General features: G+C 45.9%; 1 protein-coding gene across 2 annotated transcripts in view; it reads left to right on the top strand.

Moving 5' to 3' along the window:
• PRR5L (proline rich 5 like) overlaps positions 1-25,500 on the top strand; it is a 182,260-nt gene that overhangs the window by 99,184 nt on the left and 57,576 nt on the right. Inside the window, exons 3-5 of one of the 2 annotated variants that reach the window (XM_011973469.1) lie at positions 6,788-6,953; positions 14,364-14,652; positions 16,686-16,766. In XM_011973469.1, the coding sequence (XP_011828859.1) occupies positions 14,489-14,652; positions 16,686-16,766 (245 nt within the window). In that variant the 5' untranslated portion in view covers positions 6,788-6,953; positions 14,364-14,488. The remainder of the gene's footprint in view (positions 1-6,787; positions 6,954-14,363; positions 14,653-16,685; positions 16,767-25,500) is intronic. The other variant, XM_011973468.1, reaches the window with a different exon arrangement.

The raw sequence follows: 25,500 nt of genomic DNA, 5'->3' as shown, positions 1-25,500 counted from the left end.
AGAGTAGAAATTAACTGAGGTAATAGATGCAAATAGAGGCTTGACACAGTCCTGACCATCCTGGCCAGCCTGTGATGATAGTTAATATTATTCTAATCAGCAGTCATAATGATAATAAAATAGCCGTGGTAAACAATTGATTTGACCAAATGGCCCCACCACTTTTGAAAATTTGCTTTTGATCTAGTTTCCATCCAGTGGTCTGGCCCTGGGGCAGGCGTGGGGTCCAGATCTAGTCTCCTATGCTGGCTTGGAAGGTTCTGCTTTCTGTGTGTTTCCTTTAGCAATATCTTGGGTGCTGCTGGCTTACCCTGTATCTGGGTGTGTATATAATACATAGGGGAGGGAGTATGTCATACATGAGGCTTCGTAGAGACATCGATAATGGGTTGAGAGTGAGTTAAGACAGAGAGCTGCTAAGTTAAGAGGCTGGTGAATTAGATAATGTGGTAGGTGGGAGTTCAAGCATGGCTGAGGGAGGGTTCTGAGTTTGTGTTGTGTTAGGGTGTCAGTCCCTGCCTCCTCTCTCAAAGGTTCTCGGTGTGTATGGCTCCCAGGGTAGGGGCTGAATGCACAGCCAGAGATGGTGAAAGATCATCGTGGCCATCAGCTGGGCCAAACTGTTAATTAACTGGTGAGTCAGCAGACCCAGAGAAGTGAAGTGACTTGCCCAAGGCCACAGGGACTGATTAGTGTGGGCTTACCTTATACCTGGCTTAGGCTTCACGTAAAAGCTCTGAGAAGACTGGAGGCTGCAGCTGTGATGGGGGTAGAGGAAAGGTCACAAACCTACATGTTTGGCCTTCAAAGTGCTGGTTGGCCTGGTGAATTAGTTGCCAACACTTACAAATCCAGTGATTGCACGTTTCTAAAAATTTGGATTTTTGGCTTTTCCTGGGAAATATCAGATCTGGCAAAACCGGGCTTATATCCGAAGATGGCAAACACCAGATCAGATTGAGTAGTGGCTGCCTCCTTTAGCCAGGGCAGGTGCTGGTAGTAAAGCAAGCTTACTGTCCACACCTGCCTCACTCCCTAAGCTGGTCCCAGCCTGGCCCTTTTGGCCTGTTCATGATGCATAGTGCAGAAAAAAGAAAAGAAATTGGTTCTTCCTTTCATCTACTTTTCCTGCCAGTGTTTATTTGCTAGCCCATATGTTCCTGCACAGGGTCACTCCTGTTGTGGAATAAATGCTGAATAAATAAAATTGGTGTCAAATGAATGAACTGTCATTGCTAGAGTCCTACTTGGGATCAGAAGCTGAATCTTGACTTCCTCCTAACAGCTGGGTGACTTTGAAGAAATCATATGACCTTTATTTGTTGTCTTCCTTTTGTGGAAGGGAGGTTAGGGGAGTCACTATTGCCTTTACACTTATTTATTTGAAGAAGTAAGGCATTTTCATGTTTCTGAATTCAAAAAGTCCAAAAGGGCTTGTAGAGAAAAGACTTCCCACTGTGTCCCTGCTACCCAGCTCCTTGCCCTGGGGGAAACCAGTGTTATCTGTTGCCGGTTTGCCCTTCCAGAGACATTTTACGCACATGCAATGAAAAGGGTAAATGCTCTTTTTTATCTTTTTTACATAGATGGTAGCATAATGTACACAACTCTGTGTTTAGCCTTTCTTTCCTTCAAGTTTGACTCTTTCTTTTTTTTCTTTTATTTGAGATGGAGTCTTGCTCTGTTGCCCAGGCTGGAGTGCAGTGGCAAGACCTCAGCTCACTGCAAGCTCCGCCTCCCAGGTTCATGCCATTCTCCTGCCTCAGCCTCCCGAGTAGCTGGGACTACAGGTGCCCGCAACCACGCCTGGCTAATTTTTTGTAGTTTTAGTAGAGACGGGGTTTCACCATGTTAGCCAGGATGGTCTCTATCTCCTGACCTCGTGATCCACCCGCCTCGGCCTCCCAAAGTGCTAGGATTATAGGTGAGAACCACCGTGCCCGGCCCAAGGTCAGCTCTTTCTTAGAGCTGCTTTGCCTTCCAGTATATGGGACACCATAGTTTACATATGGCTAGTTCCCTGTGGGGGAGCACTTAGGTTATTTCCAGCTCATTGTTGTTATAAACAAAGCTGCAGTAAATCCCATGTTACATAAGCCACTTGAAGTGCCTTGAATAAAATTCTTGGAAATAGATTTGTTGGGTCAGAGGGTATGGCCTTTGTCACTTAGATAGATCTTGTCACATTTCCTTCTGCAGCAGTCAAGTCAGAGTGCTCTCCCTCCAACGATGCGTGCGAGTGCCTGTCTCCCCCAACCCCACCACCCATCACCTTGTGAAGCCTGAGACAGTTTTGCGAAGAACACAATGTTGTTTAAAAATATTAATAATAACTATAGCTTTTTGGGCCTCTACTCACGGCCAGGCCATGATCTAGGTTATCTCAGTTTCATCTTAACAACATGCACTTAAGCATTACAACCATTTGACAGACAAGGACACTGAAAATTCAGAGCCTATGAGGAACGTATGCAGGTCATCCAGCTAATAAGCTGTAGAGGCTGGATTTGAAGCCAAGTGAGTCAGATTTCAATACCCTGGTGTTTACCCATGGTGAAGCCCCATGTAATTTTTTTTTTTTTTCTGGTAGAGTTTTGCTCTTGTCACCCAGGCTGGAGTGCGATGGCGCCATCTTGGCTCACTGCAACTTCCGCCTCCTGGGTTCAAGCAATTTTCCTGCCTCAGCCTCCCGAGTAGCTGGGACTACAGGCACCCGCCACCACGCCTGGCTAATTTTTGTATTTTTAGTAGAGACAGAGTTTCACCATGTTGGCCAGGCTGGTCTTGAACTCCTGAGCTCAGGTGATCCACCCGCCTCGGCCTCCCAAAATGCCCATGTAATTTTAAATGTTGGTGTTCTGAGCCGACACCTACTTATAGTTGCTGTCTCTTAGCAGTGATGCTTCACATACACCTGGCTCATTTACTCATTCAGAGAATATCTATGGAATTCCTGCTTCACTAAGCCCTGTGCTAAGCCCTGGGGATGTACCTGAGAACATGACAGATAGTGCCCGCCCTTATGGGCCTCACAAAACTGTAACAAATAATTCTGTAGTCATTTATTAAGGCGGATTATGACAAGATGACGAAGGAGGTAGGGAGGGTGCTCTCTGGGGGTAATGGAACCTAATCAGGGGTGAGGAGAAAGGAGGGCCTCTCTGAGCGAGTGATGGTGGGCTATAACGGGGGTGCAGGTTTGAACCTGGGGAGTGGGGTGGGAAATATTTCACATAGAGGCCACAGCACATGGAAGGATCCTGGGGCGGGGCAGAGCAGGTGCTGGTGGAAGACATGAAGGAAGGCCAATGAGAGGAACTGCAGAGTGGTGAGAAGTGAGGCTGTGAGGATGGAGTTTGTGAATTTATTCTAAGACTTGTGGGGAACATTTGAAAGCATTGCAGCAAAGAGTGACGTAAGCATGGTGGGCTCTGGACTGTTGGGTTCTAGTCCCAGCATCCTTTCTCATGAGCTGTGTGACCTGAGACCAGTTAAACATTAGACACCTCCATTTGCTTCTCTGTAAGCTGGGGCTGGTAATAGCACCTACCTTCTGGTGGTTGTAAGATCAGACACAGGTACTCCCAAACAGGTGCTTTCATGTAGTTTTGAGTGCCATATGAGGTGTGAAATAGATGAGACATTTTAACCCAGTAAACATGAATATATTTGTTTTCTCCAGATGTGATGCACTCTAATACTTTCTATTCTATTTCACTAAAAGTCAAGACCCTGTAAGTTCATTTTTAAAATGCTGAGATAATACATGGCAAGTGCCCGCCTCACAGTTGGCAGTCAGTAAATGGTGCTATCATGATCATCAAGGTTGTCATTAGAAAGACCATTCTGACTGCAATTAGAGAATGGATCAGTTGAGTTTGACCGATCATTATCTAAATCCTGGTGGTGTGAAAGGACATTGGGTCGTTCCTGTGTTCATGGGCCAGGGAAGGGTTTGCATGCTGGGCTTTCTGACTGCAGAAGCTTCCGAGGGTTATGTGTAAAAGAGGCCATCTCTCTTGTTTCCCTGGGAACTAGTTTCTCCTTGTTTTCCAGGCAGTCACATCAGATGGCATGGCTGTTTTCTTTGACTTCTTTGTTATTTACACTCAGAATGACTTTTTCCTGGAAGCCTCAGAGTTATTATAAGCCACCTACTTCTTTATTTTAAGTTGTTGAGCCACGATTCTACTTCCCTTTTCAGAGTCAAAGCTTGGAGCCCTAGTGGAATTCATTTGCATTTTCCACTAAGTGCAGCATCTTCCTCTACTCATTGCCCCAGTAGGCAGGGCTTTGCCCCATCTCTATGCCCTGGCCGTGGCAGCTGTGAGGAGAAAGTGAGATGACACATTCTTTTTTCTCCAAGAAACACATCGTGGAAGTTTTTGAAGAAACTCATGTGAGCTGAGTGTTAGCAAGGCCTGTGATACCTCCCAGTAACTCTGTAACTGCCACGGAATTTCCTGGACCCAGGGCCTGGGCTTTCCAGATAACTGACCTGCCAGCACCAAAACTTTTAAGTTGCTTTTGAAGGGAATTTTTCTTAATGTAACTAGCATTGGTCTTTCAGAAAGGAATATGGACCAAAATTCTAGTTTCTCTAACTCAGAGACATTGGACATAGAACATTTCTTCTAATTTTTAATTTTCGTGGGTACTTAGTGTGTGTATTTAGGGGGTACATGAGATATTTTGGTACAGGCATGAAATGCACAATAATCACATGAGGGTAAATGGGGTATCCATCACTTCAAGCATTGTTCCTTTCTTTGTTTACAAACATTCCAATTATACTCTTAGTTATTTTAAAATACAGTTGACTCTAGTCACCCTATTGTGCTATCACATACAAGATCTTGTTCATTTTACCTAACTATATTTTTGTACCCATTTAACATCCCCCCTTCCTCCCACCACCAATACCCCTTCTCAGTCTCTAGTAACCATCATTTTTGTATCTCCGTGAGTTCAATCATTTTAGTTTTTAGCTACCACAAATAAATGAGAACATATGAAGTTTGTCATTCTGTGCCTGGCTTATTTCACTTAACATAATGATATCTAGTTCCACCCATATTGTTGTAAATGACAGGATCTCATTCTTTTTTATGGATGAAGAGTACTGCATTATGTATATGTACATTTTCTTTAGTCTGTTGATGGACACTTAGATTGCATACAGGTCTTGGCTATTTTGAATAGTGCTGCAATAAACATGGGAGTACAGATATCTCCTTTATATTCTGATTTCCTTTCTTTTGGGTATATACTCAGCAGTGAGATTGCTGAATCATATGGTAGCTCTATTTTTTGTTTTTTGAGGAACCTCCAAACTGTTTTCTATAGTGGTTGCACTAATTTACATTCCCACGAACAGTATATGAAGGTTCCGTTTTCTTCACATCCTCACCAGCATTTGCTATTGCCTGTCTTCTGCATAAAAGCCATTTTAATTGGGGTGAGATGATATCTCATTGTAGTTTTGATTTGCATTTATCTGATGGTTGATGATGTATTAGTCCATTTTCACACTGCTGTAAAGAACTACCTAAGACTGGGTAATTTATAACGAAAAGAGTTTTAATTGGCTCACAGTTCTGCATGGCTAGGGAGGCCTCAGGAAACTTACAATCATGGGGGAAGGCAAAGGGGAAGCATAGTGGCAGCAGAGAGAGAGAGAGCAAGAGGGGAACTGCCACACACTTTAAAACCATCAGATCTCATGAGAACTCATTCACTTTCATGAAAACAGCATGGAGGAAACTGCCCCCATGATCCAATCACCTCCCACCAGGTCCCTCTCCTGATACGTGGAGATTATAATTCGACATGAGATTTGGGTGAGGACACAGAGCCAAACCACATCTAATGATGTTGCACATCTTTTCATACACCTGTTTGCCATTTGTAGGTCTTCTTTTGAGAAATGTCTATTCAGGTATTTTGCCCATTTTAAAATCAGGTTATTATATTTGTTTCCTATAGAGTTGTTTGAGCTTCTTATATGTTCTGGTTATTAATCCCTTGTCAGAAGGATAGTTTGCAAATATTTTCTCCCATTCTGTGGGTTGTCTCTTCACTTTGTGGATTTGTATCTTTTGCTGGGCAGAAGCTTTTTAAATCAATGTGATCTCATTTGTCCATTTTTGCTTTGGTTTCCTGTGCTTGTGGGGAAACTGGGCAAAGAATTACTCAAGAAATCTTTGCCCAGTCCAATGTCCTGGAGAGTTTCCCTAATGCTTTCTTTTAGCAGTTTCATAGTATAAGGTCTTAGGTTTAACCCATTTTGATTTGATTTTTATATATAAGATAGGGGTCTAGTTTCATTCTTCTGCATATGAATATCCAGTTTTCCCAGCACCATTTATTAAAGAGATTGTTGTTTCCTCAGTATATGTTCTTGGCACCTTTGTCAAAAATGAGTTTACTATAAATGTATTTGTTTCTGGGTTCTCTATTCTGCTCTATTAATCTGTGTGTCTGTTTTTTATGCCAGTACCATGCTGTTTTGGTTACTACAGCTCTGTAGTATAATTTGAAGTCAGGTAGTGTGATTCCTCCAGTTTTGTTCTTTTTGCTCTGGAAGATTTTGGCAATTCTGGGTCTTTCTTGGTTTCATATAAATTTTAGGATTTTTTTTCTATTTCTGTGAAGAATGTCATTAGTATTTTGATTGGGATTGCATTCAATCTGTAGACTACTTTAGATAGTGTGGACATTTTAATACTATTGATTCTTTCAATCAGTGAACATGGAATGTCTTTCCATTTTTGTGTGTGTGTCCTAGAAGAGGCAATTTGGACATAAAGAGAAACATCAAGGGCATGAGTGCACAGAGGAAAGACCATGTGAGGGCATGGCTACAAGGCAGCCATCTGTAAACCAAGGAGAGAGACCTCAAAGGAAATCAACCCTGCTGACACCTTGATCGTGGACTTCTAGCCTCTAGAACTGCAAGAAAACAAATTTCTGTTGTGTAAGCCATGCAGGCTGCTGTATTTTGTAATAGCAGTTTGAACAGGCTAATACAGGGGTCGCAGTAATGGAGGCAATACAATAAACCATAGGTAGCATTTATCAAGCACTTGCTGTGTTCAAGGAGCATTCTAAGTCCTACTTGAGTCATCTCATCCAATATCTTGCAAATCCTAAATCACCTGCTCAGTGCTCCACAGGAAGTGGTGACACCAGCCTGTCTCGGGTGACTTTTCTCCCAGCCTCCACTGCACCTGTGTCTAGCACCTGTACAGTTCCAGGAACCATGCAAAGTATTTCATAGACAATCTTTCTGGTCACCACAACTCTCCAAGGTAACTCTTCCTTTTCCCACTTTTCAGATGCAGAAACTGCAGCTCAGAGGTGTCCAAGGTCATACTGTGAGTGTATTGGTTTTTTGTGGCTGCTATAATAAATGACCACAGCTTTCATGGCTTCAAATAACAGAATATATTCTTTCATGGTTCTTGAGGCCATAAGTGCAGAATTAAAGTGGGGCAGGGCTGTACTCCCTGTAGCGGGGAATCTGCTTCTTTTCTCTTTCAGCTCCTGGTGACTGCATTACTCCAGTCTCTGCCCCTGCCTCCACATCACCTTCTTCTCTATGTGTGTCTGTGTCTTCTCCTCTTCTCTCTCCAGTATCTTCTGCATCCCCTTTATAAGGACACATGTGGTTGTGTTTATGGTCCACCTGGATAATCCAGGACCAGCTTCTCTTCTCAAAATTCTTATCTGAATCGCATCTTTTGCCATATAAGATAATATCCACAGGTTTTGGTGACAAGTGACTGTATCTTTGTAGGGGGTCAGGAGATGTTTTTCCACCTACCACAGTGAGTGAATGGCAAAGTGACCACTGATTTTAGGGTTTATCTGCCCCCAAAGCTCTGAGTGATACACACTTGTGGCTGTACATCCTTCAGAGCTATAAGCATTATACTTCTCAACATCTTTTCTGCAATGCTATTTCTAGGCTCTGGTAGGGGTGGGTATTAGAGTCACAGCTAAGACTTTCTGGGCCCTTTGATTCAGAAGTTCCACTGCTGAGAAGGCACCTTACAAACGTGGTCATGATACGCTCATTCTTTACAGTAACAAAAAGGGAAACTCCCTAAATATCTACCCGTAGGGGACTAGTTAAATAAAACGTAATACCTCCTAAATGGAATAGTCAAGCTGCCATTAAACATAATAAAGTAGATCAATATGTAGTGATATGGGAAGATGGCCATGACGTGTTATTAAAAGGAAAGAAGAACATTACTCATTCTTATTAGCATATTAACAAAAGGTGTGTGTACACATGTGTACAGCTATTAAAAATTCAATACAATTAAAATTCAGTTCCTCACTTGCACTAGCCACATTTCAAGTTCTCAATGACCATATATGGCTAGTGGCTACCATATTGGGCAGCACAAATACAGAACATTTGTGTCATCTCGAAGTTCTACAGGATAGAGCTGCTCTATACTAAGTGGCTAGAAAGAGGCTTTCACTATGTATGTTATAGAGTTATGTGAATTCTTATGTTTTTTGTAATATATGACCAAGTATGCTATTATCAGAAAAATAGGGGCACATAGAGTTTCCAAGGTAACATTCTATTTCTTAAGTAGGTACTAGCTTATTAACATTATTTATTTATTCATTTTTTTTTAATAGAAACAGGGTTTTGCTCTGTTGCCTAGGGTGGAGTGCAGTGACAAGATCACAGCTCACTGTAACCTCGAACTCCTGGGCTCAAGCGATCCTCCTGCCTTAGCCTGCTGAGTAGCTAAGAATACGGGCAAACACTACCATCGCTGAACAATTCATTTTTATTTTTATTTTTTGTACAGACAGGGTCTCACTACATTGCCCAGGCTGGTCTCACCCTCCTGGGCTCAAGCAATCCTCCTGCCTCAGCCTCCCAAAGTGCTGGGATTATAGGTGTGGGCCACTATGCCTGGTCTACTATTATTATTTAAAATATATGTTTGTGTGTGTATAAACTCTTAAAGCATGTTTCATAATGAAAATATTTTGAAATATATAGGAAAAAAGATAAAAGGAATCTCCTGGCAGGCTCAACAGTGAGCCAGATGTGAGGCTGGGAGACTCCCGGCCAGGGCTGAGTCCCTGACCTGACAGCTGTCCAGCCTTGGCCGAGTCAGGCACCTGCTCAGGCCTCAGTTTTCTAATTTGTGATAGACTGTCTGCTCCATCTGCCTTACAGGATTGAGGTAAGACTTAGAAGCACAACTGTGGGTGGAAAAACACTTTCAAACTGAGGAACTTGCTACAGAGAGGTGTAGGATCAGTAAATAACGTCATGAGTTATCAAAGGGCTAAGGAGGCAAGCCTGGGTGCACCGTGATGGGGATGGGGGCTCAGAGGACTTGTCTGCTCCTCAGTGGAGTATTTCCAGATGCCACTGGGTTACCAGAAGCAGAGGGAGCTGCTCTTGTATCCCCACTGCTATCCCGGCTTGGCAATTTAGGAATAACTGCAACAACGTGATTTTAGTTATTGAACGAGCTCTTAGGTAGCACTTATTTGCCAGGTACAGTTCTAAGCGCTTGACAAATATTTACTCACTTAATCTTCCTTCAACCCTCAGGCAGTCACTCAGGGTCATTTCATGTGGGAGGAATTTGAGACTCAGAGAGGTCGAGTAACTTGATCAAGGTTACACAGCTAGTAGGGAGTGGGTGTCTAAGGCAGCTGTGCTTCCTCCTTTCATCCTTTCTCACCACTCCTCTTGCCCCATCAAGTATGGTCATAGAGTTCCTTATGCCAGTTTATTTATCTCAGGGGCATGAGATTGAACTTTTGATATGAAATTTGGTTCCTAACTTAGTGGCTTCAATTCTGGTTTTCTGACTGAGTTTGGTAGCATGGAAAAGTAGGAGTGGGCTAGGGAATGAGGCACCAGTCAGTGATCTGTCACTCACTAGCTGTGTGACTTTGGGTAGGTTACTTTACTTCTCTGATGTTCAAGTGTTTTGTTTTGTTTTGTTTTGTTCTTTTTTGAGATGGAGTCTTGCTCTGTCGCCCAGGCTGGAGTGCAGTGGCACGATCTCGGCTCACTGCAACCTCTGCCTCCTGGGTTCAAGCTATTCTCCTGCCTCAGCCTCCTGAGTAGCTAGGATTATAGGTGCACCACCACACCGGCTAATGTTTGTATTTTTAATCGAGACGGGGTTTCATCATGTTGGTCAGGCTGATTTCCAAACTCCTGACCTTGTGATCTGCCCACTTTGGCCTCCCAAAGTGCTGGGATTACAGGCATGAGCCACTGTGCCCAGCTCAAGTGGTATTTTGTGAGGGCTGAGGAAGTTTATGTATTGAGACAATGCTTGGCTTCATGGCAGCCAGGCAGCCGATGCCTTTTTTGTTTTTTTTTTCTTTTCCGAGAGAGATTGAAGCCTCGCTCTGTTGCCCCGGTTGGAGTGCAGTGGTGCGATCTTGGCTGACTGCAACATCCGCCTCTCAGGTTCAAGCTATTCTCCTGCCTCAGCCTCCTGAGCAGCTGGGACTACAGGCACACACCACCATGCCCAGCTAATTTTTGTACCTTTAGTAGAGACAGGGTTTTGCCATATTGGCCAGGCTGGTCTCGAACTCCTGACCTCAGGTGATCCGCCTGCCTTGGTCTCTCAAAGTGCTGGGATTACAGATGACAGCTACTGTGCCCGGCCTAGCCAATGTCTTCTTAATTCTTATATCTTCCTTCATCTCTTTTCTTCTCTCCCCTCCCTTCCCCTTCCCTCCCCTCTCCTCTCCCTTCCTCTCCTCTCCTCTCCCGTCCCTTCCTCTCCTCTCCTCTTCTCTCCTCTCCTCTCCTCTCCCATCCCTTCCCTTCCCCTCCCCTCTCCTCCCCTTTCTTTTCTTTTTTGATGAGTTTTGCTCTTGTTGTCCAGGCTGGAGTGCAATGGCACGATCTCGGATCACTGCAATCTCTGCCTCCCAGGTTCAAGCGATTCTCCTGCCTCAGCTCCTTGAGTCGCTGGGATTATAGGCATGCTCCCCCATGTCCCGCTCATTTTGTATTTTTAGTAGAGATAGGGTTTCTCCATGTTGGTCAGGCTGGTCTCGAACTCCCGACCTCAGGTGATCCACCCACCTCAGCCTCCCAAAGTGCTGGGATTACAGGCTAAGCAGTGAGCTTAGTCTTGAGGATGCAGAGGTGAATAAAGCCCTATGCCTGTCTTCAAGGAGTTTGCAGATTGGCCTAGGTGGGAGCTGGGGAACATGCTCAAACAGGTGTCGGGGAACAGCTCTCACAGTCCTAGCTCTCCTCCTGCCTCGAGTACCTTGGACGAGTTTCTTTGTTTCTTTGCTATACCTTTGTCATCTGTGAATGGGACCTGGACTGGCCCTACTCCGAGGGCCCGTCTGTTCTGTCATTTTCTGACTTGTCAGATTTAGGTCAGGACAGGCCTGCGCCTGTGGGGCCAGCGCTGTAGCAGGTGAACCCAGGGTGTATCAGCGTTTCCCTCTAGGGCACTCTTGTCAATGCTCCCAACGGCCTCCTCCTTCCTCCCTGTGCTGCTCTGGGGAGGTCTCTTGGCTCTGCCCGGAAGTAGGAATGGTGGAGACAAAGACAGCTTCACATTCTCTTCAACTGTCAGCACTGAGAGTGGTGGATTTGCGAGGAGAAAAATGAGTCAGTGGCAACTCGTTGTGTGTGACTCTGCAGTTTATGAGTCCGCGGGAGCCACAGTCGTAGGCTGAAAGTGACCCTTATTTAAGAGGGGCTGAGTGTGTGGATGGAGCTGCCCTGGCGCTTTGCTGGACTAGGCGGCCTGGGGACACTAACTGAGAAGTGGATGGGTACAGGAGCCAGCCTGCGATCCTCAGTGTCTTACAGTTTCCTGGAGAAGTGGGTGTTTCGGCAGGAAGGTGGTGGGTAAACACCTGGAACGATCCATTCTGCTCACTTTTCTACTTCCCTGTACCAGTGCCATGGAATGAGAGGCAGCTCCATTAACTCGTTTAAGATCCTCATAAAGGGAGTTAATATCTTGTAATTACACAGGTGAATTGCAGTTAGCAGTTCCATTTGAAGAAGGGCAGCGAAATGGATCCTGTCTTTGTAGTGTGACCTTTACTGGGCGAATTAAATCCCAAAGCTAGCCAGTTTAAGGATACGGAAGGACCTTCTGTGGCTTTCTTTCTTCATCATCTCATTTGTTGGTTTATATAGATCTTTCCAAGTGGCAGTGGCATTTATGAAGCTGCTGAGGCCTTCTGAAACTTGACAGGCCTGTTATGCTTCTTTTGTTAATAAAGTTTAACGAAACTGTTGAACTCATTCTGGGCAGGGGGTGAAGGGGCAAAGACTGTACAGAAAAACAGGACGTAAGTCTGCTTTTTCCTTAAAAGAAAAAAGTTAAGAGACAGGACAAGTCATTTCTTTTCTGCCTCTTCGTATCACAAGTTCCTTGTTGCGATGCCTGTTGCCTGCAGACAGCTGCTAACACCTCCCGTGCCCTCTTGATGGCTTGCCTCCGTGCCCATCTGAGTGGCCTAACTCACTCTTCTGACCACAACAGCATGTTTGATTTGGAGTTGAGACTTCGGTTCCCCTTTCTTCAAATGCTAACCAGCTGGGGTTGCAAAAACCTTCTCCCCTGGCAACCTGAAGGTTGACTTAAGGCTAGAATATCTTTTTCTTGCATCGTTAGTTTTTGGGACATAGCAGAGTTAGCTGGTGAGAGAGATGTCAGTGAACATACTTCTGGGCTAAACCTACTAAACCCCTAAGTAAAAAGTGACTATGAGATTCGTGGTGTTTCCTTTTGTCCTTCACTCTGCTGAACTCTAATACTCACCTTTTAAGTCATTCATTTAGACTTTAGAGTCACTAAAGAATAAGAGACTGAAATTACAGGTCCAAAGGTGTCGAGGAAAGAAAGAAATTCATCTGAATGGAAATAGCCAGTCCTTGAGGCCCATGGCTGTGCCAGTCTGCCGGCCATGTCACGTGATCCCATTTCGTCTCTCCAGTCCTGGAAAGTGGGCATTAGTAACAGCTGAGGACTTTAGACTCAGTGTGTCCAAAGTCACACAACTTGGGAGTGGCCAAGTTAAGACTCAAACCTGAAGCCACTGCCTTTAACTGTGAAGCCGCGAAGTCTCCCAGCGACTGCTACAAGGGGACAGTGTCGTTGAACCCAACCCTGCAGGGTGAGTTGGGTTTAAATAAGCAGAGGGAAAAAGGAAGAGAATTCTGGGTAAGAGGAGCAGTTGGTATGAGCAAAAGTGTGGTGGAAGGATCAGGCATGACATAGAAGAGTGCCTGCCGGTTGTGAGCTCCATGGGGCAGGGCACCATGGCCTCTGGAGCCATCTTATAGCTCCCAGTGCCCGAGTGCCTGTGCATAGTAACTGCTCAATAAATATTAATTGCATGAGTGAATACTTGAAAAGATAGTTATCTTCTCCATAGACTGAGTACCCTGAGGGCAGGGATTTGGTCTTAGAAATCTTTGGATGTTCTGCAACTCACAGTGGTTAATAAATAGCAAACATTCAGTGAGTGTGTCCTGTTGAAATGAGTGAAGGAATAGCAGGTAAGGGAAGGTGAGATGCGCCTGAGTGAAGAGACACTGATACTTTGAGAAAAACTGAGCAATACATTCAGACTGGCATGGTAAGGGTGTATCATGGAAGGTCATCAATGCCAGGATGAGGAGCTCTTGTGTCCTCCTTGAGACATTTTTTTTTTTTTTTTTAAAATGAAGTCTGCCTCTTACACGGGGGCTGGAGTGCAGTGGCCGGATCTCAGCTCACTGCAAGCTCTGCCTCCCGGGTTCACGCCAGTCTCCTGCCTCAGCCTCCCAAGTAGCTGGGACTACAGGCGCCGCCACCACGCCCAGCTAGTTTTTTGTATTTTTTTAATAGAGATGGGGTTTCACCGTGTTAGCCAGGATGGTCTCGATCTCCTGACCTCGTGATCCGCCCGTCTCGGCCTCCCAAAGTGCTGGGATTACAGGCTTGAGCCACCGCGCCCGGCCGAGACATTTTTAAAAAATCTATCTCTTACTACACAACATCATGGGCCACAGAAACCCAGGCAGTGCCCAAACTGATGGGTGCATATTAGAACCAGAGTCTAGCACAGCTTAGAAATCATTTTTCTGCAGGACTGGCCTTAGCCTGGCCCCATTGTCACTGTCTTCCCACTTGAGGGTGACCACACTGTTACAACGAAAAAGAGATCTGTACAAACTTGTGAATGGGAACCTGTAAGGGAATAGATGCTATTTTTTGGTACCACAGTTGTTTTGGGGGTAGTTAGGCTGGAAAGTCCCAGCCAACTTCCTCTAAAAGGTGTTCTCAGGCCAGGAGTTCTCAATAAAAGCTGCCCTCTCTTTTCAGGTGTTGGCTACGTTTGTGGTTTTAAGAAAGCCTGAGCACCTGAAGGCAGCCCTTGGAAAAGCCCTTTCCGAGGGCATTCAGAACCTCCTGCTCCTAGAGGTGAAGCTGAACTGTCACCAGGACTTATGACCCGTGGCTTCGCTCCCATTCTGCCCGGCGAGTTCCACAAGATGGGCTCCTTCCGCAGGCCTAGACCGCGCTTCATGAGCTCCCCTGTGCTCAGCGACCTTCCCCGATTCCAAGCGACTCGGCAGGCTCTGCAGCTGAGCTCCAGCTCAGCCTGGAACAGGTGAAGGAGGCCGCAGGATGTGGGGTGGAGGGCTGCCAAGGGCCATGGCAGGGAGGGAGGCATCCGGGGGCTGACTGAGCTTCTGCTGATTCTGGGAAGGTCGTGATGATGGGGGTAAATGATGACGAGAGCAAATTTTCTTTTTTTTTTCCTTTTTTCAGAGACAGGGTCTCACTCTGTCACCCAGGCTGGAGTGCAGTGGTGCAATTATAGTTCACTGCAGCCTCAAACTTCTGGGCTCGAGCGATCCTCCTGCCTCAGCTTCCCGAGTAACTGGGACAACAGGCACATGCCACCACACCTAGCTAATTAAAAAAACAATTTTTTTTTAAAGGGCTGGGGTCTCACTATACTGCCCAGGCTGGCCTTGAACTCCTGGCCTTAAGGGATCACTCCCACCTCAGCCTTCCAAAGTGCTGGGATTATAGGTGTGAGCTACCACACCTGGCCAACAGAGGAAGGTTTTTTTACATCCAGTGTGTCTGTTAGCTTTCTTTGTTTCAGTGGCCAGAAAATAGACCGCTGAGAGCCTCTGGCCTGTCAGAGTCAGTTTACCAGACTGGGACAGTTGTACTGGAATTACAGTAGCTAGTCATGCTCATTAGTCACACCTGAAACTGTCAGCATATCCGAGAGTGGGCTTCTATAAGTAACCTTAAGTAACCTGCTTCCCACTTCCCACTTGGGAAGATAAAACATGTCTGTGAAAAATTAAATGAGTGGCATAAACCAAAGATTATGAAGACCTGTGAGCCACAGGTGCTTAGAAGAGGAGGCACAGAGTTTTGTTAGGTGTCTAGCCAACCTTTTGTGCACCAAGAATTGAGCAGACTGAATCAGCACTATGTCTTATATGCTTGTGGGCTACTGTTTTTCAAATCTTTATAGATGCTGTTTGGAGAAATTAAATGCATCATTATTTTGAAGCATGACTGAATTCTTTATAGTTTGGCTCATTATGGATCTTTTCTCTTTTCTTTTTTTTTTTTCTTTTCTTGAGACAGTCTTGCTCTGTCACCCAGGCTGGAGTGCAGTGGTGTGATCTTGGCTCACTGCAACCTCTGCCTCCCAGGTTCAAGCGATTCTCCTGCCTCAGCCTCCTGAGTAGCCGGCTTTACAGGTGCACGCCACCACACCTGACTGATTTTGTATTTTTAGTAGAGACGGGGTTTCACCATGTTGGCTAGGCTGGTCTCGAACTCCTGACCTCAAGTGATCCGCCTGCCTCTGCCTCCCAAAGTGCTGGGATTACAGGCGTAAGCCACCGTGCCCAACCCATTATGGATATTTTCAATGAATGGACACAGAAAGCACGACTCTGATGATAGGGATGGAGAGAGGGGGTTCCAAAATGTTTTGGTGTTAAATGGATCCCTGTTCTTTAAAGAAAAGGCCAGGGCCCTTAATACAGACAAGATTGTAAGCAGCTCCTTTGCTGAAACACTGGGCTGTCGTCCTAGAGGCTGTGGAGTAAGCCCTGATACGGCCTCTCAAGGGACTGACTCTGCTGCCGGTACACCTTACAGGAGTGGAAATATGAGGGGCCTGTAAGGCTGGCCTGCGGGAAATTCTTCCAAGGAAAGTGCTGTTAAAAAGGAAAGGAATTACCGGTTCATGTTAGTTCAAGGCCACCAAGCTTCCCTGTGAAGACAGTGGCTGTGAAAGAACCCAGGCATGGGTCAGCTTCTGCTTGCAGGAAATGCCATTTGGAATCTCCCAGGCCCATGCAGTTTCCTGCAGTCAGATCCCACTGCCTGCGCTTGACTGTGGCTGCACTAGCAGGGCCGCCAGCGAGGTGAGGGAGGAAGACCTGCCGGCTTGCAAGAAAGCGGGGGCTGCTTTTGAGTCCTTTCGGCTTCCGTCTTCCTTTCTCTCCAAGGACACTGAGGAGGAAATGGAGGATGGATGGAGAGTGTGACCAGGTTTGTGCTATGAGCTTCCTGGTCACTCCACCCACCTTCAGCCCTGAGCTGCTATTGAAATGGCCCAAGAAGAGAGATTCTCTAACCAGGTGTTATTCTCTTCTCCTGTAGCGTTCAGACTGCTGTGATCAACGTTTTCAAAGGGGGCGGCTTGCAAAGCAACGAGCTCTATGCCCTGAACGAAAACATCAGGTATGTGGCAGGCCAGACTTGGTGCCATTTTCCCGTATAAGCCTGATCGGGGCAGAGGGGCTACCCCCTTAGGAGCCTTAAGGGTTTTTTTGTTTGTTTGTTTGTTTGTTTCCTGCTTGGTTCTTATTGCTGCTTCTGTCAGCTATGCTGCTTTCATTGCTGTTACGTTCTGAGACCTATATCTGTCTAGACTTCTGATCCAGAGAGAATCATTTGTTCAGTATGTAGTGTGTTTTGTGGGGGAGGGGGTAGAGGGTTGATAGATGGCAGGTGTCATTTATTCTGCAAGCGTTTATTGTGCCCCTCCTAACCATTAGGCACCATAATAGGCAATTCAGCTTGGTTGTTGGAACCAGACTGCTTGGGGTTTTATCGCTGTTCTTCCTTTTACTAAGTGTCTTACTAGCAAACATTTGAGTGCATCTCTGTTGGCCAGGCACTGTAGAGACAACAAGGACCAAAGACAGACATGGACCCTGCCCTCCTGGAATTTATATTCATTGGGAAGGGAATCATGAGTCAACTAGCCACACATGTGAAATGTAACAACGCAACTAAGACAGCTACTCCAACACAGCTGATGTGATGAAAGCATATGTTAGAATGATTGATTTTTGTCAAGGAGGCCAGGAAGGGTGGATGTGATGCTGCTGCTGTGATCTGAAACATCCACAGATATTACCTAGGTGAAGAGGCCTCCAGTTGGTAGAAACTGCGCATCCAAAGTTCCTGTGGTTGCAATGAGCAAGGAACCAAAAGGCGGCCCATCCACGTGCATAGAGCACCTAAAGTTGGGTAGTTGTGCAGTTAGGTCTGTGTTTTGGTGAAATGAGAGCAGCAAGTCAGGCAGGGCTCAGAGCACCAGGATCTTCTAGGGATAGAAGATTGATCCATCAGGTCTTTTTTTTTTTTTTTCTTTTGAAATGGGGTCTTGCTCTGTTGCCCAGGCTGGAGTGCAGTGGCGCCATCTTGGCTCACTGCAGCCCCCGCCTCCTGGGATCAAGCAGTTCTCTGCCTCAGCCTCCAGAGCTGGGATCACAGGCGCCTGCAACCATGCCCGGCTCATTTTAGTATTTTTAGTAGAGATGAGGTTTCACCATCTTAGCTAGGCTGGTCTTGAACTGCTGACCTCGTGATCCACCCACCTTGGCCTCCCAAAGTGCTGGGATTACAGGCATGAGCCACGGCGCCTGGCCTCCATCAGGTCTTTTCAGGCCCTGGCATTCATTTGTTTCTGGATATGTTAAGTGCAGAACTTCAAGGCTAAAGACCCAACCCTGGAGTGGGCAGAACAATAAACAAGTCCATTGTTCTGGTCCTGTTTACAGTTAGTTAAGGCCTGCCTTAAGGTCAATGGGGTGTTTTAAGAGCTCTACTTTCATTAAAGTCTTTGGAATTGTATTAAATTTCCATCCATGTTCTTGAATTTCACATAATACTTACATAAATATGCAAAAAGACAAAAGATATCTAGCCCAAGGCCTCATTTTACAAAGGAGGAAACTGAGGCCCCAAGAAGTTGAGTGACAGGGCCAAATCTGGGTCAGCCAACCCCCACATTGCCAAGCTTCATTTTTCTCCAAGGACTAAAATTCTGGCCTTTCCATGAGGTTCTTTAGTTCACAATACAAGTATAAATAAATAAAACAGTGACTCAGGAATGTGCTAATTGTTCTTCACTTTGGGAGGCTGATCCTGAAATTGTACTTAAAAGCTCTGTTTGTGGACAGCTGGGATAAGTACAGGCCAAGCCAGATTTCACCAGCCCAGGTAGCCCAGGGGCTGCTAACTCAAAAGACTTCAGGTACCAAGCAGGTCTTCTGAATGGGTGAAGCTGGTGTGGGTGCCGGGCGGTAAGATCTTGTCCTCTGTCGAAAGAGGATTACCCTGGCAGAACACAGGCCCTGTGATACATCTCTTATTTTTCAAGAAGAACTGGAAATTGAGATGTTTATGTGAAATTTTCTGACTTTTAAATGTTGGTAAATCCAAATTTCCCCAAACATTGGTGCAGGCCAAACAAAACACATCTGTGGACTGAATATGGCCAAGAAGCTGCCCTTTTATGATACTAGTCGTTGCATGCATTGGGGAGGTATTGCTGCTTCGGGGTGTTGAGTCCCCAAAAAATGCTAGGTACCTTCCTCCTACATCAACACATTCGACTCTCCCCACAGCCCTTTGTTATGAGTAGTTGATAAATGAGAAAATCATGTATTAGAGAAATAAAATAACTTGTCCAAAGTCACACAGCAATGAGCAGTGGCATAACGATTTGAACTCCTTTCTGACTTAGATACCTCTAGTAGTCTGCTGGGGCTGCCATAACAAATACATAGACTGGATGACTTAAATAACAAAAGTGTATTTCTTGATGTTCTGGAGGCTGGGAAGTCCAAGATCAAGGTGATGGTCATTTCCATTCCTGGTGATGGCCCTCTTCCTGGCTTGCAGATGTGTACTTTGTGTACACATGACCTCTTTTGCATTCGATGGAGAGAGCTCACTCTCTGATGTCCCTTATAAGGACACTAGTCATGTGAGCCCTACTCTCATGACCTCATGTAACCCCAAGTATCTCTCAAAGGCCCATCTCCAAATCCCATCAAATTGGGGGTTAAGGCTTTTTAACATATAAATTTTGGGGGGATGCATAGCAACACCTTTGTTCTTTGGGCAATATTGTAGTGTCAGAAAGAGAGGTCTTATGCTGGCAGAGGGATTAAGCTGGTGGTTCCTCATCTTTTTTTCTGCCATCGTTCCTTTCCTGAGGTCTCTGTGAGCCCATCTCTTATCATATTCTGTGACTAACACCCATCCTGAGGAGCATGACACTCCCCCAGCCCTCCTTTCCAGTGTTGGAGTTAGGGTTACTAGATGTCCTCTGTGTCTTGAGTGATTTTTCAGACTAGTGGGAACTACATATGGTTGAGGTTTGAAACTATTTGCCCAGATATAAATTGAGCCCAGAGTAAGCCAAAGCTTAAAAAAAAAAATCAGAGCTTTCTTCCCCATTTTTCTGTACCTGGTATTCTAGCCACACTATATTAGAGAGGGCCTGAGGATGGAGATAGGCTTTCACATCAGAGACGCAGATTATAACTGAGGATGTGAAGTATCTCCCAGGGACTGAATGTGACCTGGATGTCCCAAGTTGAATAAAGCCAGCCCTCCCACATCAGCAAGTGCCTGTGTGGAGGTAAACACAGCTGCCTTTATTCCAGCATCTTAAACACTGAAATAGGCTGCTCTCTGGTTACATTCAAGTAGACACTTGGGTTTTGATTTTCCTTTCGGAAGACTTGTTTGCAGAATAGATCTATCAACTCAACATGACTGAGGCAGGACTGGTGGAGAGGGTGGGGCACAGAATGGTAGGGATGTCAGAAAGAGATGTGCAAACAGAGAGGCCTCAGTTCTTCAGCCCATTTTTCAGTTGTGACAGTCCTCTTACATGTAAGAGGATTTGTGCTAGATTTAATAGAAATTTTTAACCGAAGAGAGCAGTTTCTGGATTCAGAAAGACCAGGGATCAAGATTGGGCTAGCTGCGTGACCTTGGGCAAGTGACTTCATTTTTCTAAGTCTATTTTGTCTTTTATGAAATGAGGATAATAATAGCCCTAACCTCATGGTCACTGGGAGGATTGAGCTAATGCTAAAAGCATCCTTAGTACAGGGTCTGGTGATTTAATAAAGTTCAATAAATGTTAGCCATATGATTCTTATTACTGTGAACACTTAAGAAATAGTAAAGTGATACATAATGGGTGAGTATAGTGCATGAAAGCACAGGCTGATGTGATGAATTTCCCCATGAATAGTGCTGTGTATAACCCTCTCCTGGCTGGGTGTCATGCTCCCACTTGTAATCCCACCACTTTGGGAGGCTGAGACAGGAGGATCGCTTGAGTCCAAGTGTTTGAGACCAGCTTGGGCAGCATAATGAAACCCAAGTTTCTACAAAAAAATACAAATAAAATTAAAAACTGGGCATGACGATGCACATTGCACTCCAACCTGGGCAACAGAGCAAGATCCTGTCTCAGAAAAAACTTCTCCAGCAGTTTGGATGAGGTGAGCTCACTTTGAACTAGAGAGTCTGGGACAGAATCCTCAGAGTGGTGCCTGGAGTTGAAGTTTGGGTGAGGCTAAGTTCTTACAAGGAGAGCCAGCTGTTTCTCCTTTCCACAGAGAAAAGAACAAGAGGAAATGACTTTCTCAGTTCTCCGTTCTACTCAAGCCAAATGGTAATAAACTTTTGATGGAGTATCCAAGTCTGGGGTCAAAGCCTAAATCACGTTCTTTGGGTCACTCATCCCAGCCACCCTGGCCACTTTCTATCTGTGGAGTTAGTATGTACCTGGGAAATACAAATTTATTTAAATAGCAGCCAGTGCAAAGGATGACTAGGAAAGAAGATGTTTTATGTAGCTGGGTCTTGTAATGCAGTCATTATTATAAGTGGCCTTTCCATTTAAGACATGTCTTTGAAAATAGACTCTATTTTAAATGTTAGCAGATAGACTTTGAAGTAGCTATGAGGAAGAACTTGGGACTGAGGAAGGTCAAGTTCTAAAACACAGTATTGGATCCAAAGACAGGTGTCTCCACACTGTAAGAATAAATCCAGCTAGGCGTGGTAGCTCACGCCTGTAATCCCAGCACTATGGGAGGCCAAGGCGGGCAGATCACGAGGTCAGGAGATGGAGACCATCCTGGCTAACACGGTGAAACCCTGTCTCTACTAAAAATATATATAAAAAAACTAGCTGGGCGTGGTGGTAGGCACCTGTAGTCCCAGCTACTCAGGAGGCTGAGGCAGGAGAATGACACGAACCCAGGAGGTAGAGATTGCGCCACTGCACTCCAGCCTGGGCGACAGAGCAAGACTCCATAACAACAACAACAACAACAACAACAAGAGGATAAATCTGTCAGGCCAGGTGTGGCGGTTCACCCTGTAGTCCCAGAACTTTGAGAGGCCGAGGCGGGTGGATCACCTCAGGAGTTCGAGACCAGCCTGGCCAACATGGCAAAACCCTGTCTCTCCTAAATTAGCCAGGTATGGTGGTGTGCGCCTGTAATCCCAGCCAGCTATTTTTGGGAGGCTGAGGCAGGAGAATTGCTTGAACCTGGGAGACAGAGGTTGCAGTGAGCCAAGATCATACCACACTGCACTCCAGTGTGGGGGACAGAGTGAGACTTTGTTTCAAAAAAAAAAAAAAAAAAATCCGACAGAAATGTTTCACCTCAATACAGTGGCCAGTGTTGCCCTGTGTAAAAGTCAGGGCACATGGTCTGTTGATATGAAAACCATAAATCAGAATATTTCCTATTGAAACTGCCTTAGGAGGCATAGCTTGCACGTTGTAATAGCTCTCAAGGTAAGACAATGACCTTTCAGAATAGATGTATTCTGGCTAAATCCCCAGGCATCACAATCAACAATTCTGGCTTCCCTAAATTTCCATCTGCTGGAGTTCGGGCTGATTCTGGGAATCTTCTTGTTTTGAATTCTCTGTGGGGTATTAGTGCGGCTTTTAACACCCCTCTCCAGCCTCACCCCTGATGTGGCTGCGTTTTGGCAGCAGGGACAAGTCTGGGTTAGAGGTTTGGGTTTCATGAGCCCTTCCAAGAATGAGGGCAGCTAAGCTGACTTTAGAGAGGAGTGCACTCTCGCTAAACAGTCTTTTCTGCCAACTCTCCCACTGATTTTATGCGACCGAGAAGAATTAGAAAAGTGTGAAAAAAAAAAAGCAAGATTGATGCTTGCTGGTTCTTTGAAGAACCTGCTTGCCAATGTTCTTATAAGTTCTTATTCAGTCTTTGAGTATTGGGGTGTGTGTGTCGAAGGAGGGGCCATTGATTCATTGATTCTTTTATTGAATAAATGTGGAGTACTGGGCTGTATTCTGGGGTGGCCATTGAGTAGGTGGTTTGTGTCTTGGAGCTCTTACAGCAGAATGAGAGAGGAACTGGGCAGGTAGTTCTCAGGCAATGCTTTTAGAGGGGTGAAGGTGGAATCTGGAGTGCTGGGAGCCTGTGGAGGATGGGCACATAATTAGACCTAGGAGAAAGTGATACCCAAGTTGAAATCGGAAGCGGGAGCAGGCAGAAAGGGCAGTTGAGCATCTAACATTCTTGCCACCGCCACTCACTCCATGCCCTCCCGCCTCCTCAAACTCCCTGGGAGGACTTTTTCTCTGCAGAAATAAATGCTCAGAGATGAGGTTTCCGGAAACCAGAGATGAGTTATCTGCAGCCGGCCTGAGACAGGAAACGCACATTTTCCTTCGCTCTCCAACCACCCTGCTTCTGTTCTTGTTGGGAGGGAGGAGGTGGTGTGAAGAAAACCCCAGAGATTTTCAAGGAAAGAGGAGGTTCCAAGAATTGTGTTTGATCTCTGACAGGTCTGAGTTGAAATATCTTCCTTCTGAGTCAGTTGGTTGCCGGAAACCCAAAGGGAAATCCACCTCCGATTTTTCCATCTCTTTAACAGTGTCTGTTGACTGTAGGAGAGGGGGACCCACAGTAGTGGGGAGAGCTAGGAGGGGACGGGAGGAAGGTGAGCCTGGATCCAGCACACAGGCTGATATCATAGACCAGTCCCCCTGGCCTGATGCCACGAGGTAATGATAACCGCAGACACTTGCTTAGCGTTTAGTATGTGCCAGGCTCCAAGTGCTTCATATATGTCAACTCTTTTAAAACTCCCCACACCCTGTGAGATAGATACCGTACCGTATCCCTGTTTTACAAGGAAGAAGTACAGATACAGAGAGGTGAAATAACTCGCCCGGAGTCATGTAGCCAGTAAGAGCCTGAGCTGGGATTTGAACTGAAGTCTCCCATGTCCTTAAACCCTTAGTAAGTGGGCTGCAAGAGCCACACAGAGCTGGCATTATCCAGATTTGGGCTTGATGTACCTGGGCATAGGTTCATGAATAGATCATGAGGCGGGCATTGACCTTCTGAGAAGCCTAGTTTTGGAGGGATTAAGATGAGGTCTCTTCTTGGTCTGGGTGACTCTGCTTGATGATGTGTTACTACCTTGTACCTGCTCTGGCTGAGAAACAGACTTGGTTTTCAGGTTAAGAAGGGTTGTTAGAAATGGCAGATTGGAAACCCATGGGGTTGACGCATGTAGTGTTTGGCCTAAAAGTTGTTTAGAAATCTGGACATCTCACCTAAAACTCCAGGTTTCCAGCCTCTCTGGAAAGGTCAGATCTGGGCACTGGACTCATGGTCTGGCATGGAGCTTGTCAGGGGAGCTGAGGCCTGGCTGCTGGCTTTAGAGGGACTTTCTTGGTCTTTACAGTACACACTCACTTGCCTCCCTTCCTTGCCTGCCTGCCCCTGTGGCATGGGGGGGCTACTACTGCCTGGTTAGGTTGGCCTCCATTTGAGTTGGGATCTACCAGTGTATGCCCCTGGCAAAGCTCTGAGCATCAATCTCATCAGCAAAATGAGGATACACTCCTACCTGTGAGGCTGTTGGAGAATTTGAGATTCTGTGTGCAGACTGCTGAACATAGTGTGCCACATAACTAGAAGTTCAATTAATGCTCTTTGTCAGTTTCCTCCCATGTTTCTCACTGTTCCCATTGCCACCCACTAGGATGCAGACACCCAAAAAGTGGGAGTACTCCATGTCCTGAGTCAAGGATACCACCTCCCATGGGTTCCCATGGAATGGACCAGAGAAGGGGAGGGAGTCTTTCTGTCTGTTCCGACTTAAGAGAAGCTGTCTCCTTGAAACATATCCTATCGCAGAAGTGAGGTGGGTGATATCAGGACATTCAGCAATCAGGCTGGATGGGCACTGACCGGCTACAGCATTGGGCACAGGACTCTGGAGGACCTCTGCCGTTCCTGGATCTTGAGGTGGTCTGGGCGGATCTCGCCAAAGGGCCAGGGTGCAGGGCTAGGGAACCCCTACTTGCCAAATGGCACAGAAATGTTAACTAGTGATATGGTTATTCCAACTCATCTTGGCTAACCTGCAGCACTTCTTGCAAGCTGCCTCATCCTCTTTAACCTCATGTGGGAAGAGAGTTGGGTCTTTAACCTCATGTGGGAGGAGAGTTGGGACAAGGAGAGGGATTTCGCCGCCTTTGGTCTTTCTCTGTGTGCAAGGCAGACTGACTCTGTCCGAGGTGATTTCCCTCTGTCACTTCCACGCTTGCCTACTCTGCTGCCATCCTGCTGTCCCTGCGCCTCTCCACCAGCTTGACTCCAGCTTTTAGTAATGCCTCCTTTACCTTTAAGCCCACAGGAGTGGGAAGTTGAGTTGACAAGACGGTGAGGCGTGAGATCGCAGGTCTGTGTAATAACAGGAAATCCTGTCAACTGGGGTGGTGCCTCAGCTGGTCAGCCTGGGAGGGAGAAAGGGTGAGATCATGTAGACCAGTCAGTGCTTCCCCATTTTTTCCCCCTATTATGCCTCCTTTTGGCTTCTGGCTGAACTTCACACCCAGTTTCTCATTTTGGTCAGGCCCCATGTAAGTGTCCCCTTCACATTACCCTCAGTTCCCGGCTTCCCTTTTTCTAGCTCAGTGGCTTGTGGTGGGGGTTGGTAGCAGTAGAATTCTGTTTTCAAATGAAACCAGGCATGGAAGTCCCATATGTGAAACAGATGGCATATGGGGGCTGCTGAGGCTGAGGGGTTGCCTTCATGTCAGTTACATGTCCCGGCAATTCTCTTCTCCAAAAGTCTGCCTCCACCTTCCTAC

The sequence above is a fragment of the Mandrillus leucophaeus genome, unplaced genomic scaffold (assembly GCF_000951045.1).
Source record: "Mandrillus leucophaeus isolate KB7577 unplaced genomic scaffold, Mleu.le_1.0 Scaffold138, whole genome shotgun sequence".
NCBI lineage: Eukaryota > Metazoa > Chordata > Mammalia > Primates > Cercopithecidae > Mandrillus > Mandrillus leucophaeus.
The sequence above is the reverse complement of the archived record's forward strand: the minus strand, read 5'-3'. Positions and strand labels throughout refer to the sequence as shown.